Raw genomic sequence first — 18499 nt, forward strand, 5'->3', positions numbered from 1 at the left:
ATAGTCAGACATAACTGAAAAATAACTCAACAGCAACAACAAAAAGATTTAGCCTGAATGGCATCTAAAACCCCTTCCAACCCTGAGACTCTGGATACTGTAATTCCAAGTTACCTCACCTAGAGATATATAGAATCTCTGGAATACTTCATCTTTCCAAATAAACATAATCTCTCAGGATAACACCTTACATTTCCATAGTACTTTACATAAATAATCAGATTCAATCCTTACAACGCATTTGTGAAGTAAGAAGTATGGCCTTGATTCAGTTGTCTCTTGTCCTTATTGCCTCCTACAATAAGTATTAAAATCCTCAGGCTTAATATCTCAATTTCCTCATTTATAATATGGATGAAATCTCTTGCAGTCCTTTCTGACATTAACATCCTAACATTCTAAGTTTTATTCTCTCTATTTTATTTTGTTTTATTTTTCCTACTCTCCCACTGTGCGGTAACTTTTAATTTTTTTAATAATAAACATTTTTTGGGGCAGCTAGGTGGTACAGTGGATAAAACACTGGCCCTGGATTCAGGAGGACCTGAGTTCATATCCAATCACAGACATTTGACACTTACTAGCTGTGTGACCCTGGGCAAGTCACTTAACCCTCATTGCCCTGCATGAATGAATGAATGAATGAATGAATGAATGAATGAATGGATAGATAAATAATAAATATTTTATTTATAGTTTTGAATTCCAAATTTTATCCTTCCTTCCCTCCCTTCCCTTCTCCCTCGCTGAGGTGTTAAAGCAATCAAATATGGGTTATACATGTGAAATTAAGGAAAACATTAACCTTGTTAGTCATGTTGTTCAAGAAAACTTGAATAAAAGAAAAAAATGAAAGAAAGTGAAAAAAAGCATGCCTAAGTCTGTATTCAATCAATATCAGTTCTTTCTTTGGAGATGAAATAGTATGTTTCATCATTAGTCCTTTGGGTTTGTCTTATATTATCCCTGTCTTAAAGACAAGGAACTAATATGGCTCAACTCAAAATACTTAACAAAGCTGGAACTTGAATCCAGACCCAGTGCTAAATAGTTTACTCTAAATTATTGGGTTCCTTCTCCCTCTGGCCTTTTTCTTCTCAGGGAAAACATTCCTCTGGAACTGGAAAGGTGAGTGGTTCTAGTCAGGTGTGGGGTTGATTGATATCTTTGGCCCAATCCTGAAAACCTCCCTCTAGGAATGTGCTGGAGCCAACTCAAGGCAGTTTTCCTTGTTATAGTTCCACTATGAATATTTCCACTTTGAAAATCAGTGTATACCCCAAAATCAGCACTTTATTTGTTGTTATTGATTGTCAAGACTTAAGGAAGTGATGGAGAAAATATAATGCAGTATATTCTGTGTATATTTTTTCCAGAGAACAAATTGTTAAATATTTACCAGCACACTGCTGCCTTCCTCCCTTTTTATTGTCCATAGATACAAACCCCCATCACTACTATGTTCAAATTTATGACCCCTTTGTCCAAATGAAATCTTTGGTGGTCTCTTGGTTTGGTGAAACTCCCTGGGCTTTCCAGATACGGGAATAACATTTGTGAGTCTGTGATACTCAGGTTCCTTCAGAAAGCAGTGACTAATTCCTCCTCCATTTCTGATGGTTAGCTTCCCTGATCCTACATGACTTGACTTGACCCTCACCTGACTTGGCCTCATCAGTCCAGCCTTCTATCAGTTTGTATCACCAATCCAACTGATACTACTTTAGAGAGATAAACAATAATGAGCTCTCAAGATCATATTTATGAGATGATATCCCAATATCTCATTACTTTATTGGCCTTTGAAGCCTCACTGCTCTTGGTCAAACCTAGGCCAAAGCAATCCCATTTTTATAGAAAACACGGAATGGTAGAAATAGACACTTGGCTGCAAAGCCAAGAACAAATGCCATTTGTCTTTTGCCCTCAGAGTCTGTGAAGCTTAGACCATAAATCAGCTGGCTTCTCTTGGCTTAACCTTGACAAAGCATCCCAACTGTAAACAGGGATTTGTTCCTATAAATGGGGCAGACTTCCTTTCTGGCACACTCCTCATCTCTCCACCAAGGAAGGATCTGCAACATAGAAAAATGGGGAGGCATTGGTAGTAAGAGAATTCTAGGTTGTTGGGTTTTTTTTCCCTTCTTCAAAAATATGAAGGGAAGTAATAGAAAAAAGCTTACATATGTGACTGACCACTTATAATAAATGAGATACTTGATCAGATACATGTTAGAATAGATACTTGCTGGGATTCATTCCAATGCAGGGACTCTGTGATCCTCATCATTCAGCCTCTTTATTTGGGGACTCTTCTAATTTATAAGCTATCTCTTTCTCATATCGAGTCAAAATGTTCTTCTCATACCTGACCCTGACTCCACCAAATTCAATAAAATGAAGTGCCTCCCAAATATGACATTTTCTGTTTGTCTTTTAAAGACCCTCAAAACCTGTCCCCCTCCTCTCTTTCCAGTCTTCATACACTGCTGTCCTCTGTAGACTATTCAATCCAATGATGCTGGCCTTCTTACTCTTCCTCACACATGACACTGTTCCAACTTAGTGCATTTCCACTAATGTCCCCAAGGCATGAAATTCTTCCATATCTCTATCTCCTGGTGTCCCTGGCTAAGTCCTTCAACACTCAGCTTGTATCTTCCTGAAAGAGGCCTTTCCCAGTCTCAGTTAATTAATTAATTAATTAAAGTATTAATGCTAATATCTTCCTTTTGAGATTGCTTTCCATTCATAGGTAGGTGGTACAGGGGATAGAGTCCTGGACCTATAGTAAAGGAGACCTTGAGTTCAAATCTTGCCACAGACATTCCCTAGCTGTGAGATCTAGGCAAGTCTTTTAACCTCCATCTGCCTCATTTTCCTTATGTGTAAATCATGATACTAATAACACCTACCTCCTAGGATTGCTGTGATTTAGAAACCTTAAAGTGCTATATAAATGTTAGCAATAGCCCCTATACATATATATGTGGATATATATGTATGTATGTATGTATGTATGTATGTATATGTACAGTTATGTACATGTTGTCTCCTTCATTAGACTGTGACCTCCTTGAGGACAAAGACTTTTTTTTCCATTCCTGTTATTCCTGAGCATGGTGCAGATAATATAGTGTTGGGTCTCTACTTATCTTCCTCACGTCAGATCCAGTCTCAGATACTTACTAGCCATGTGATCCTAGACAAGTCCCCATTTGCCTCAGTTTCCTCATCTGCAAAATGAGCTAGAGAAGGAAATGGCAAACCACTCCCGTATCCTTGCCAAGAAAACTCCAAATGGGGGCACGAGAGTCAGACACAAATGAAATGACTGAACAGCTACAAAAGCTTGTCGATTGTATACCTTTTACCCACTGTATTTAGTGCTACTCTCCAGGGCCTAGCCTATCATGTTTGAAGATAGCTATCACAACCTGCCTACATATCCTCTAAGGGCTAAAGGATTCTAGGCTCAAGAACTGTAGGATCATAGACTTCAGGGATGAAAAAGCATTTAGAGGTAATTCAGTGCAATCTATTCTATAGCTGAGGAAGGTCAAAGAAACAATAGCTTTTCCTTGGTCACAGAGCTAGTAAACTGGTACTGGAAGTCAGGTGCCTATTACTGTGAGTCCCTGAGCCTAGAGAAGGAGACCATGGGTTATTGTCTCCATTTTTACAGATTAGGGCCTTCTGATGACAGAGCCACTCCAGTCCCCTTCCTCAAATGCATTTCTGCCTCTGAAGGTGGAAGTTTTGTGCCTCTGCTTTCCTTGTGAATCAAAGAAAGACAAGCCAGGACCCCATAATCGAGTAGACGAGGTAACAAGGTGAAGTCACTGATATAATGTAATGGCTGGTTTGCATCCTGGTTCAATGTATCGTGTTCCTGATACATTATTTTCCTTGGGAAATATTTAATTAATCATTTTTTGATGTTTATCTTCAATATAGCTATCCCTTCTCAGTGATAACACTACTCCACAATAGACCCTTCTTTGGAATGGAAAAAATACTGTTAAACAAATCAATACTTTGGCCATTTCTGACAGTGTATCTGTCACTCCATACCTCTTTGTTGCCACCACCTCTTTGTTGATAGGTAGGAAACATACTTCACAATCAGTCCTTGGAAATATCTCTTCTTAAGTCTCATTTTCTCTGTCTGCAAAACAAAGGACATCTATCATCTTTTCTCTTCTTGCCTCAGAAGTTCAATTTTGAGTTTCAAATGAAATAGTAGAATCATTTAATGACCAAAAAAGCCATTGCAAATAGAGGTACATGTTGTACTTTAAATAGGTTTCATGTTACAGTGACATGTTATACTGTGGTATTGTTTTACCCATGTTATAACAAGATGTATGACATAATGAGGTATCTACTACAACATTTCATGGAATGATGGACTTACCACAAGTCTTAGGACATAGGCTATCAATAAGGAGAACACAGACTGTTAGAAGTGGAAAAGACCTTGGGGCATAGAAGATTTAAGTTAGAAAGACTCTTAGAATGTAGAATATTAGAAGACAGAATGTTAAGATGGAAGGAATCTTATGTCATAGAACATTAAAGTTGGAAGGACTCTTAAAATGAGGAATATTAGAATGTAGAATGTTAGAAATAAAGATACCTCAGGTTATACAATATTAAATTTGGAAGGAGTTATAGAATGTAGACTATTAGAATTTGGAATGTTAGTGATGAAAGGGACCATAGAAGATAGAATGTTAGAAAATAGGACATAGGATAGATAATGTGGAAAGGACGTTAGAAAGCATTTAGCTAGGGGGCAGCTAGGTGGTGCAGTGGATAAAGCACTGGTCCTAGATTCAGGAGGCCCTGAGTTCAAATCCAGACTGAAATACTTGACACTTACTAGCTTTGTGATCCTGGGCAAGTCACTTAACCCTCATTGCCCTGCAAAAAAAAAAAAAAAGGATTTAGCTCAATATTTTCATTTTATACATGAGGAAAGTAACAGCCAGTGAGGGGAAGTGACCTGTGAAGGGTCATGTAGTCAGTGGATAAGTTGAAGAGTCCAAACAATGAGTCAATTAATAAACAAGTGTTTATTAAGCACCTATTATACGCCAGGCACTGTGTTAGGCACTAAAGTACTTTAGGGTTTATGAGTACTGATTTATTGATTGAATGATTTGCAAAGCATCTTTCATATATTAACTCATTTGATCTGCAAAATAACCCTGGGAGGTAGGTGCTATTATTATCTTCATTTTATAGGTAAGGGAAAGGAGGGAGTCAGAGGTTAGGTGAATTGCCTAGGGTCTCACAGCTAGGGAATGTCTGAGGCAAGATCTGAGTTCAGGTATTTCTGACTACAAATCCAGTAATCAGTCCAATTTGACACTTAGATGCCTATACAAATACAAAGACTGAAACAATACCTACTTTAAGTGGTCCCAATTATGGACCAGATGTTCATATGGTTTTGGAAATGGATGATATTATCCCCAGTAGAGTGTCCCAGACTTCTCTACTTGTGCTTTTTAACATTTTTAAGTCAATGATTTAGATACAGGTGGAGAAAGCATTGTTATCAAATTTTCAGATGATACCAAACTGGGAGAGAGAGCAAACACTTTGGATGACAAAGTCAGTATCCAAAAAGATCTTGAAAACTTAGAAAATTTGACTGAAGGTAAGAAGATGAAAAATAACTCAGTCAAATGTCAGGTCTTCCAACTAGGTTCAGAAATCCAATTCACAAATGGAAGATAGGAGAATCATGAGTAGACAGCAGTTTGTGTAGGAAGTATACAGAGATTTTGGTAGAAGGAAAACTTAACACGAGTTAACACTGTGTTATGTCAGCCAAAACAAACAAACAAATAAACAAACAAACAAACAAACAAACAACCCCAACCCAAGAAACCCTACATGATAAAAGGCATAGCTTTCAGTAAAAAGGAAGTGATTCCCCCAGTACTTTGGCCCAGCTATATACCACCACTGAAATTGTATTGAGTTCTTAACATAATATTTCAAGAAGACTATTGGTAAGCTGTAAAGTGCCCAGGTGAATGAAGATAAAGCATATCTATCCACTGGAAAGGTGATAAATTTAGGTTGTAGAATGAGATACACACTTACAGATATATATGTGGGGGATGTCCCATTCTATGTATATGTATGCATATATATGTATATATTTATATTTATTACAATGAATTTTTATTTTTATTTCTCTTCTTTTAATCTGGTAAGAAGTGGGAGGAAGAGAAAATAAATTTCTTTTAATTAAAAAAAAAAAACTAAAAAGAGAGTTACTACCAAAATGGAACATTTCATATGCTTTCAGAGGATGTGGTCACTACTTAATTGTTTTACTTTGTTACAAGAGACATTTCATAGAGAGGAGACTAATCTGTTTGATGAAGGGCCCAATGATTTTGTCATATGGGGATCAACTGAAGAAGGCTGTTTATTATGGAAATGAAAAACCAGAGGGTACATAATAACTATTAGTATTTTCAGGACTTTCATATGGAATGGGAAAAAATAAACTTGTTCTGCTTAGGCCCAGAAGGAGGGTAGAGCTAGGAGAAATGAGTCAAAGTTGAAGAGAGGCAGATTTAGGGAAAAACTTCCTAACAATTAGAGTGATCCAAAAAGGGAGTATGCTGTGTCAAGAGGTAGTAGGGCAATAAACTAATGACTCATTTATAAGCCCTGTAGGGCTTACAAAACACCTTCCTGACAATTGCCCTGTGAGATAGGCAGTATAAATTTCAGATAGGCAGCATAAATATTAGTATTTCCATTTTATAGGTGAAGAACCTGCAAAGCAGGGTATTTGCCACTTGCCCAAGTTTCCACAGAAATATCAGAGTCATGATTAGAATCAAGGCTTCCCTTGATTTCAAGGTCAAAGCTCTTTATTCCATATTGCCTCTTTGGCAGAGCTGTGATGAAAATGGTACCTGCTAAATGTTAAGGTGCTATTTTTGTTTTGTTTTCTGGACCTGTGATAGTGATGGTATAGAGAACTCCTTGTGAGGAAATCCCCTTGCATATCAGCAAACTACTTTGCAGCTTACTGTGTTAGAGAGTTTTCTTGGACACCAAACAGTCAACCAGAGATACACCCTCTTAGTATCTGTCAGAGACAGGACTTGAACTCAGGTGTTGCTAATCGTGAGTCTGGCCCTATGTCCACTAGTTGACGGCGTCCGTCACAGCTATCATTTGCCCTCTTTCTGTGGTGTGTTACTGCCTCCAAAGTATCTCCCTCTCATCAACCTTGCAGGAACAAGAATACATACATCTGTATAATTTTTGGTTTACACAGGAGGAAGCTCAGGCAGCCAGAAAGACTCGAGCAATGTGTCAAGCCTATTAAGTGTCAGAGGAGGAGATCAAATCCATATCATGGTATCAGAGATGTAGAGTCCATCTAGTCTAGGCTCGTCATTTTTAAAATTAGGAAACTGAGGCACAAGGTGGTTAAAAATGACTTGCCAAGGACAATACTCAGAGATGGGATTTGAATCTAGGTCCTTGAACTCCAGAGTTAATGCTTGTTTCATGCAACACACTCAACTCTAATCCTGTACTATTCCACTGTAGCACATTATCTCCTTTTTATAAAGCATGACCACGTCTTTTGAAAAACTTAAGGCCTAGTTGGGGGGAGAAGACCAAACCAAATTCTCACGTGAGCATTTTCTTTAGCAAGCTGTACAAAGTTGCATATAATCACATATTAAATCATATATAATTTTTGTTGGTTTTGTTCAGTCATTTTTTTAGTCATGTCTGACTCTCTCTGACCCCATTTGGGGTTTTCTTGGCAATCATGCTGGAGTGGTTTGCCATTTCCTTCTCCAATTCATTTTACAAATGAGGAAACTGAAGCAAACAGGATTAAGTGACTTGCCCAGGATCCCACAGCTAGCAAGTGTCTAAGGCCAGATTTTAACTCAGGAAGATAAATCTTCTTGACTCCAGGCCTGGAACTCTATATACTGTGCAACCCAGCTGCACCATCGTATATCATATATTAAATCATATATTATTACATTTGAGTAGTATGGGCTTCAGAAGAGAGAGATGACTGGTATCCAGAGCCAGAGAAGGCTTCCTGAAAGAGAGAAGCTGAGAACTGGCACCAAAAGATAACGGTACATCTGCATTTCAACCTGTCTGGGACTGATCACCTCTTTTTCTTTTCTCAGTTTGATCTGCAACGGATAGTGATTTATTGTGACTCTAGGCATGCTGAATTGGAAACCTGCTGTGACATCCCTTCAGGACCGGTAAGATATAATGTCCACAGAGCAAGAAGATAGGGGTTTAAATTAAAACAGGAGAGATTTCAGGCAGACATAGATATGTCCTTCCTGACCCTTAGGGAAAATAAATTAATTTATTCATCCAATTAGTACTTTAAGTACCTGCTATATAGATGCTCTATGCTAAGTACTGTGGCAAATAAAAAGATGATTAATACAATGTCCTTGTCCTCATGAAGTTTCCATTCTAGAAGGAGAGCTAAGATGATTTTCACATGTGCTAGAAGGTTAGCATTTCCTTGCATTTCCTTACGACAACTCTGTGAGGCAAACAAAAGACAATTTATAATCTCCATTTTATGTAAAAGGAAACAGAGATGAGGTGATTTACCTACAGTCATAAGGCTTATGACTAAGTTGATTCACAACAGTATCTTTTGATTTCAGATCTTATGTTCCTTCCACTACATCACCATTATACCTCTACATAAATGACTTGTATACTTACCCAAGGTCACATAGGCAGGATAGAAGAGCTATGTCTGGCACGACAGTATCACTTGTATTATTAGCCCCCATTTCCACAAAGATGAGAGTTAACAAATGTCTTTTTTGGCCCAAATAAGTCTGTACCTTTTTTTCCCCTTAAATCTGGTGTTTACCAATTCTTAGTGCAGTCTATAATCAGTGTTATTTTTTAGTTCCTCCTGGTATACTTTTCCCTGTCAAAGCAACCTTTTTTTAGTAATGAAGCTTATACTAAGTACCAACCTATATCAAGCCTTTATTGGGGTCCTAGCACTGTGGGGGAAGAGAAAATTCAGCCCCTGCTCTTTAAGAACATAAATTCTGGAGAAAAAAAAAGTTATTATTCTGCCTTTTTCATACTATAGTTATTTTCTGATATACCTTCACCTTTTTTTATAATAAAAACAACAAACCAAAATTTACCAGTCTCTGATAGCTTATGAAACATTTTTCTCCCATAATTTTCCACCTCTCTATTGAAAGCAGGAAGATATTTCATCATTTGTTCTCCAGGATAAGGATTCACTGCAGCATTTAATTTGAGTTTAGTTGCTATTGTTTTTGTTATTATAGTCCTTGTGTATGTTTTCCCGGTAACATATTTTTTTACTTATGGGATTCTTATTTTTAAGAATTTCTTATATCAATTTCATATAATGCAATAATATTGTTATGTAAATTTGCCACAGTATTTTTTCACCTGTTTCCCAATGGATGGCCATCCATTCTGTTTCCATTTTATTGGTGCTGTTTTGCTATGCCAAGAAGAAAGAGCTTAAACTCTTTGACCCTTCATGTGACTGTATCCATAATAGAATAAATTTCTCCCTAGTGAGAGTTCACAGTACTTTGTATTCTTTCAGTTTAGACACCTAACATGTTGTAGCTCTTTATGGGTTACCCCTCCCACTAACTTGATTTCTAGAGAAACTGCATGGTGTAGAGTCAGGAGATCTGGTTATAAATCCAAATTCCAAAGTTTGTTTGTGAAACACTAACATATATATATGCATATACATACACACACAATATATACACACATATGTATATGACTTGGCAAGTTCCTTAACATCTCTGAACCTCAGCTCAGCTATGAAATGTCATGGGTTAAACTTGGGTTTTCATATGGAACAGATATTGTAAAAGCCAAATCACAGTGAGAATGTATATGATGGTTTGGACACTGAGTAGAGAAGTCAGAATATCTCTGTTTTTCCTTCTTCAGTGCCAGGTGACAGTCATCACAGAAGCCCCTCTACCAGAGACAACACCCACCATTGGCAGTGAGCAGATCGGCTTTCTGAAGACCATCAATTGTTCCTGCCCTGCTGGGGAAAAGGTGATCTTGTGTCCTCTCCTCCTCCTTCCTAAAGCAAGGGTCACTGCTGGTGATGGTTTCTACTGGGATAATTCTAGCTATAGGAAGGAATCACAGGAAATTTACATATTATTTGCATACTTCCAGGTCAAAGGATGTAGCTTAGTACAAGGTTGTTATAGGGTCATTCTTATACTTCCTTTTTCTGATATGTGGCATCAAATATTTATTAAGTGTGTATATCCAAGGACATATGATGGGTACTGGGGATATGATGACACCAATACAACTCCTTCTTTCAAGGAGGTAACAATCTAATTTATATCAACCGGTCATTGTAATGGACTCCTAGGCCTAGAATAGGTAGGGATTACTTTGTGATTAAATCTCTACCTTTAATTGTCTGTAGGTATTCCCCTCCCCACACTGACTTGGGGGGTTACTACTATAGAGTACCTCCAACAGGATAAACCTCAATTAAAGGGAACAATTGGTTTCAATATAAGAATAAGAACTATGAAATGAATTGTGGTTTTAATATGGTCACATGATAACTCTTACCTTTCTTCTCTTTCCCTTATCTGGTTACAACATGAAGCTAAACTTTATTATTATCTATTACTTATCATATTATCTCCCCTATTCCTACTTTAAATTCTTCAAAAAACTACTGAATAGAATGTTTTTCCCTGTGGGTAGTTCTCAGCAATTTCTTCACCAGCAGAATGATAGAATCTCAGAGGCAGAATAGGTCAACTAGCCCAACTCCTATTTGAACAGGAATCTCTCTGCAGCAAATAGATCAGCAGTGACTTGATAGAGATATATTTACTATTTACTTCATACATCAGGAATGAACCTCATAGAGGAGAGTGAAATATGAGGGTAGGAGAAATGTGTCTAAGAATGGAGAGGTTCAGCATGAGTAAATTAGGCTCTTTCAGAAGGGCAGAGACGAAAGGGCCTTAAGACATGTCTTTTCCTGAGCTACTTATAACATTTGAAGAACACTGTTCTAAATTTTTAATTAAATGTATTTTGCTTTTATAAGGCCTGATTTATCATTATCCTGTCTCTTTACTTATTCTATTCCACCCCATCCCAAACCGACACCATCTTTACCCACTCTTTGCCCACCACTATAGTCTATACTTTTCCTTTATAGTCCTTAGCACAGTTCCTGCAATGTAGCAGGCACTTAATAAATGCTCATTGGCTAGCTGGTTGACTGATTTCATGACTATTTCAGACAAGAGAGGAGTATAGTATAATAGGAAGTCAGTATCCAGCAGAATTGATTCTTGGATTTAGAGGTCCTGGCTATTAGGATAGCTTTTTGACTGTGGCCAACTTAATTCATCTTCCAATTTCATATCTTTTAAATTAAAAGTGTAATAATAGAACTATGTAGATAGAGTGCTAGATCTGGAGTCAGGAAAATCTGAGTTCAAATCCAGCTTCAGACACTAAATTGCTCTGTGATCCTGCATATTCATATAACCTCAGCTTCTTTATCTGTAAAATGGGGGTAATAATACTACTTACCTTGCATGGTTATGGTGGAGATCAGAGATAATATTTGTAAAGTGTTTTGCATAAAACCTGGCACATAGTATTATATAAATGTTGGAAAAAAACAACAAAAACAGCAATGGACCTTGGAGGTCTTTAGAAATGGGAATTATTTTGATTAAAAATAATAAAAACACCAGAGCTCAGTGTTGGTACATCCTCAGGGGTGATGCTTAGATTAATACTATAAATGGGAGATGTAGTTAGGACTACCCTATCGAACATCACAAAACTTGTCTAGTTCAGGGAAATCACCAAGACTTTGAAGTTTATAGATGGACTGATTTCTTTTTTTCCCCTAGTTTTTGTGAGTCAATAGAATCAACAAAAACCATCTGATCTGAATTCCCCCCAGATTTTCTGCTTTCAATTAGGAAACCTAAATAATAGGTAGCTAGTTGCCAAGCAATTTTGTGCAGCACCCACCACACACACACACACACACACACACACACACACACACACACACACAGAGGCAGCACACCCAGAACCTGTGAAGTCAGCCAAAAACAACCTCCTTTAGAGTTTATTCTCAGTGTTATCCTTTGCACTGGCTGGTGGCTTCGGTGAATTTTAGAAGACTAAGCACAGTAAGGAATTCTAAGGATATGTCTGATAAAATGAATTCTTTTTCTTACTTTCTCTAGGTGGACAAGTTTATCTATGCCTATCAAACAATCAACAAAGTCTTAATTAAGTTCCTACTATATGCTTAGTGCTAGACATAGCCCCTTGGGGCAGGACGATACAAAATAACTGTTTTTACTCCTGGGAAATAATTATTTGTACACGTTTGTGTGTGCATGTTCATCTACACAATGATAACAATTTATGTTAGGATAGCAATTTAAGGTTTGCAAAACACTTTATTCATAGTAACTCTGAGCTAGCTATTACAATTACCACTTTGAAGATCAGGAAATTGAGGCTTGAAAAGATTAAGTATCTTGAAGGATCAGAATCCAGAACTCTTGAATACAAGTCATACATATTATCTTCTATGCTGTGCTGCTTCTATTAACTGCTAAGGGGAAAGACAGACTTCTAAATTTGCAACTGAGTCTAAGATTTCATTACCTCAGCTAAACAGAGCCCTCTGAGGTAGACATGCCTTCCTAGGTTTTTTGTTTTTGTTTTTGTTTTTGTTTTTGTTTTTGGTGAGGCAATTGGGGTTAAGTGACTTGCCCAGGGTCACATAGCTAGTAAGTGTTAAGTGTCTGAGGCTGGATTTGAACTCAGGTCCTCCTGAATCCAGGGCTGGTGCTCTATCCACTGTGCCACCTAGCTTCCCCAGCCTTCCTATGATATTGCATAAATCTGTTAACAATAGTAAGAACAGTTGAAATTTATGTAGTACTTTAAGCCCCAAAGTGCTTTACATATATTATCCTATTTGATCTTCACAATAACCCTATCAAGTCTGTTCTATTATTATCCCCATTTTAGAGTTGAAAAAACTGAGGCAAACAGAAGTTGAATGACTTGCCCAAGGTCACACAGCTAGTGTTTGAGGCAGAATTTAAATGTAGTTCTTCCTAATACCAACTCTCCCCCTCTCTCCACCATGTCACCTACCTGTCAATGTAGATAAAAGTAAGTATAGGTGCAAAAGGACCACACAACCAGTAGTTTGGGACCTCAGGAACATGACTGAAATCCAAATATAGAAAGCAATGTCAGTTTCACCAGTGCTTAGTGATCACTTAAGATCTACCTCATTCAACTCAACATTTTGGGAGATACCAGAACACCTGACAGCATTTTGAATGTAATCAAGGACTGAAAATCATTTCTATATTTCTCTTGGTTTCACTTCTACGATATCCACGTTTGCCCCTTAAGCAATTAAAAAACAATTCTCCCTTTTTTTCTAAGACCAAGGAGTCTGTCCATGTGCACCAAATTGTTTACCCATTTGGAACTGATTGGATGACAATTCAGTTAAGAAAAATGATACAAACCTACATGTCATGTGTTTAGTAACTATCTCCAATATTCACTCATTGAACTCCTCCTGTGTGTAACATGCTAGATATGATCATATCTCTTACGCCAAAAAGGAAGGAGGGGAACATTTACAAATGTAATTAGCATAGTACTGTTCAGGCATAACTTGAAATTGGGTTATACCTTCTGAGAAGTGTCCACCTAGCATCACCAACTCCTCTTACTGTAGGTTTACCTACATTTGGGTTTAATTGTGTATTGGATGCTAGAAAAGCTAGCATTGAGTGAAAGGGAATAATGAGAAATTAACCTAAATGATACCTTTGTCTTTGTTCCTATAGGGTGAGAGGGGCATCGAGGGACCACGAGGTCTCAAGGTCAGTATCTATGCAATCTTTTCTTCTTTAGATACTTGAGACCTGATTATATCATCTCCCTACTTCTTTCCTAAGTGTTTCTCTATTGCCTTTAGACTAAAATACTGAATCTTGAGCTTCACATTTGCAATTTTCCTCCAGCCTACCTCTCTGGACTTATTTTACATCACCCTCCCCCTGTTCCCTCCCTCAGTCTGCTCTCAAGCCAAACCAGATTACTTGTTTTTTTTCCAAAATTTAGCATTCCATCTCTCGTCTCTATATTTTTTGCTCAGTCTATCCCTTGTGGCTTGAATGTAGCCTTTTCTCACCCCCACCCCTTAAAATCCTGTCCTTTCTTCGAGGAATACTTAGGGGAAGCCTTCTCTGTTACAGCTTTTCCCCTTCCTCCTCAAATTTCCATTTATCTGTTTATATGTTGTATACCATCCTACCCCTACCAGCTCCTTGAGAATAAGGTCTGTCTGTTTTCTTTGTGTTCTCACTGCCTAACACAGTGCTTCCCTTGCACGTGGTAGCTGCTTGAGCAATGAATGCTTGGTCAGCTGGATTGGACCTGGCAATGTTCTAATTCTTTTTGGGTTGTCGTCATCATGCCTCTTCTAACCATCCCTGAATCCTTATGTGCTTCATGGTCATAGTCTTTTGGAGATTTTCATTAGCATTTGAGGGGACTACATGGTCATTTAGTTGAGCCTAGAGAGTTATTTTCCTTTTTTAAAAAATTTTTTTTTTTTTTTTTTGCGGGGCAATGGGGGTTAAGTGACTTGCCCAGGGTCACACAGCTAGTAAGTGTCAAGTGTCTGAGGACGGATTTGAACTCAGGTACTCCTGAATCCAGGGCCGTTGCTTTATCCACTGTGCTATCTAGCCGCCCCCCCCAAAAAAAAAATTATTTTTTTACAAGGCAATGGGGGTTGAGTGACTTGCCCAGGGTCACACAGCTAGTGTTGAGTGTCTGAGGCTGGATTTGAACTCAGGTCCTTCTGAATCCAGGGCCAGTGCTTTATCCACTGTACCACCTAGCTGCCCTGAGAATTCTTTTCAAAGCTGAATGTTCCTAGGACATATCAAACATCATTCAGTTTAGTGACATTCCTTTTAGAAGCAAGTTTCAGGGATAAGTCATTTCTATAAAGCAAGGGGCATCTGCCTCTGATCCTCTCTTTATTGAGTCTCCAGTCACACATATAGTCAGTCCAACAACCCCCGTTATTCACACACAGAAATTTGGATTCGTAGATTATTAGAACTGAAAGAGACCTTTGATATCCACCCGGCTCCCTGATTTTCATAGAGATCATCTAGTCAGACCTTTTCATTTTACAGATGAAGAATCAGAAGCCCAGAGAAGAGAAGCAATTTGCTGAAGGTCAAAGGGTTTATTAATAACAGAGCCTTGACTTGTACCCAGATATCTTCATTCTAAGTCCAAAGCTTTTTCTACTGTACCATTTGTTGGTGTTATTTAGTCATTTCAGTCTTGTCCGATTCTTTGTGACCCCATTTGGGGTTTTCTTGACAAAGATATTGGAGTGGTTTGCCAGTTCCTTCTCTGGCTCATTTTACAGCTGAGGAAACAGGCAAACAGGGTTAAGTGACTCGCCCAGAGTCACAGAGCTAGTAAGTGTCTGAGGCCAGATTTGAACTTAGGTCTTCCTGACTCCAGGCCCAGTGCTCTATCCACTGCTCTACTACTATACCATACCCCTTCTTCGACTCTCCTCTATCCTCTCTTATCTGTCCTTCACAGCATCATCCTAATGTACTTATTTAAAAATCAGGTCTCCTGGGGGGCAGTTAGGTGGCACAGTGGATAAAGCAGCGGCCCTGGATTCAGGAGGACCTGAATTCAAATCTGCCCTCATACACTTGACACTTACTAGCTGTAAGAGCCTGGGCAAGTCATTTAACCCTCATTGCCCCACAAAATAAACAAACAAATAAATAAATAAATAAATAAATCAGGTCTCCTGACTTTGTTTCTTTTTTTCTGGGCAATGAGGGTTAAGTGACTTGCCCAGGGCCACACAGCTAGTAAGTGTCAAGTGTCCAAGGCCAGATTTGAATTCAGGTACTCCTGAATCCAGGGCCAGTGCTTTATCCACTGTGCCACCTAGCTGCCCCCTGACTTGTTTTTAACAATAACATGATAATAATATAATATGATATGATGGTGATAATGATAATAATGAGACATAGCTAAGATAGGGATAAAGAGCCAGCCTCAGGGTCAGGAAGATCTAGGTTCAAGGCCTGCCTCTGACATGCTGACTGTGTGACTAAGTAACTCTCCATTTCCTAGGCAACTCTAAACATCTTAAGTCACCAAGTAGTTAAATTACATCACAAATAAAATCAGAATGTAATTACAGATTATAGTTACTATTTACTTGGACAGTATTTATAGAAGAAAGATCCTAGCAGGAGTTCCTTACACTATTGTAATCATATATCATAAAAAATAAGCATAAAAATAATAAATTACTCTTAACATTTGTAGTGCTTCACTATGAATAATCTTTTAACCTACATTATTTTACTTGGTTCTCAACAAAACCTTCTGAGGTTAATGTCTTAGTGCTAACATTCATTACCTGTATGGCTCTGAACAACTTATTTCACCTATTGGGCTCCAGTTTTCTTACCTGCAAAATGGACAAAAACCAAAACCAAACAAACATCCCTTCCCTTTTCAAAAGGTCATTGTAAAGACCAAATAAGATAGTACATGTGAAAAGATGGCTGCCCTCATAATTGCGAGATTATTACGGAGGTGGCAGTTTGTTGTCATTGTTATTGTTGTGCTAATTCTACCATTGAGAAATTGGAAGCTGTATGTGATACCATTACTCATGCTAATTTTGAGGTTACTATGCAGGTAGCAGGGTTTCTTTTGTTTTGTCTTGTTTCTTCTTCCCATTTTATAAATGGGAAAACTGACAACCACAGAAGTGGAATAACCTTTTTGAGAGCATATAGTTGATTAATGTTAGAGCCAGGACAAGAATTCTTGACTAATAATCCAATTCTAATTCTATGTTAAATGTAACAAGGTATGAGGATTTAAATGTCTTTGGAATGCTTTATTTTCATGGAATGTCTAAGAAGCATCCGGCTTCATATTTAATTTATGTTTGTCTCTATCTTCCCTGAGTCTCTCCATACTTTTCTTCCTATCTCCTCCTCTTGCTACTTTTAGATAGTTCATAAGACAGTGGATAGAGTTCTGGGCCTGGATTCAGGAAGACCTGATTTCAGAAGATCTCAAATCTGGCTTCAGATACTGTCTGTGTGATCCTAGAGGTCATTCAACCTCTGCCCATCTCAGTTTCCTTTTCTGTAAAATGGATGAAATGAGATAATAATCGTAAAGTGCTTAGCACAGTACATGGCACATAGTAGGTGCTTAATAAATGTTTATTTCTTTCTTTGCTTCCTTCCTCCTATCTACTCCAGTTCACTTCTCTCACCTACATTTACTTCCCCTTTTCCTTCCTCCTACTATATTTCTCCCTTTTCTGTTTCTCCTTTACCTTTCTCTCTTCACTCTTTCCTTCCTCTAGCCTGTAGCCCCTCCTTTTCTTTCTGACATCCTACAATTCTCTCTCTCTGTCTCTTTGCCTCTGTCTCTTTTTGTCTCCTTTCCCATCCTTATTCCTTTATCCCTTTCTCTCCCCTCTCCTTTACCCTACATTTCCTCCCCTCTTGTCCCCCATTCATCCCTCCTTCTCTCCTTTCTGTCCATTTCTCTTCTTTCTTCTGTCATGCACACACACACACACACACACACACACTCACTCACTCTTCAGGTACAGAGTAGTGTCCATCATCTCTGTCAGCTGTAAAACTCATTCAGCTGGATGTCACCTGTGTTAGCCTTATGCTGAATTGTCTCTGTTCCCTGATGGAATGTAGCAAGAGCAAGGTTATCGGGTAATGTTGATTCTAGGAGGAGAAGAGACATCTCTGCTTCACAGAATGTTCTCTAGGCTGTGACCTTACAGTTTCTTGGCTGCCAGGAGAAAATGTTTGGGGGTTTTATGGGCCTATAAATAGAATGTGGTTGCATGAAACAGTGGCTGTTTATGTAATGGTCATAGGATTTCTGTGGGTTAGTAGGAAAAAGGATAAATAAGCACCAAAACCCCCCAAAAATCAAAGGGAAGAAAAATTTAAAATGATAGAAACAAAATAGGAATGTGGATTTAGTCATTTGGCTAAAGAATGCCATCTCATTCCAGCCTGTCTTTGGCTCCTCTGATGTGCAATCTGTGGTCTTATTAACAAGTAAATGGGTGGCAAACCCAGTTAGTTGGTAAAGCAGCCAAATAACCACTTTTTTTTATTGAACCACAGATATGGAACCACAGAATCTTAGAAGTATAAAGGTTACCAAAGGTCCAACCCTTTCATTTTGTATGACAAAGAAACTGAGACCTGGTGAGGGGAGATATTTGACCATGGTCAGAGAACTGTCAATCAATAAATCAATG

General features: G+C 38.2%; 1 protein-coding gene across 1 annotated transcript in view; it reads left to right on the forward strand.

Annotated features, from left to right (window-relative positions):
* Positions 1–18499, forward strand: part of COL22A1 (collagen type XXII alpha 1 chain) — a 567886-nt gene that overhangs the window by 186636 nt on the left and 362751 nt on the right. Inside the window, 3 exon segments of the mRNA XM_043991519.1 lie at positions 8205–8285; positions 10015–10128; positions 13968–14003. Of these exon segments, the coding sequence (XP_043847454.1) occupies positions 8205–8285; positions 10015–10128; positions 13968–14003 (231 nt within the window).

Source organism: Dromiciops gliroides, chromosome 1, assembly GCF_019393635.1.
Source record: "Dromiciops gliroides isolate mDroGli1 chromosome 1, mDroGli1.pri, whole genome shotgun sequence".
Taxonomy (NCBI): Eukaryota; Metazoa; Chordata; class Mammalia; order Microbiotheria; family Microbiotheriidae; genus Dromiciops; species Dromiciops gliroides.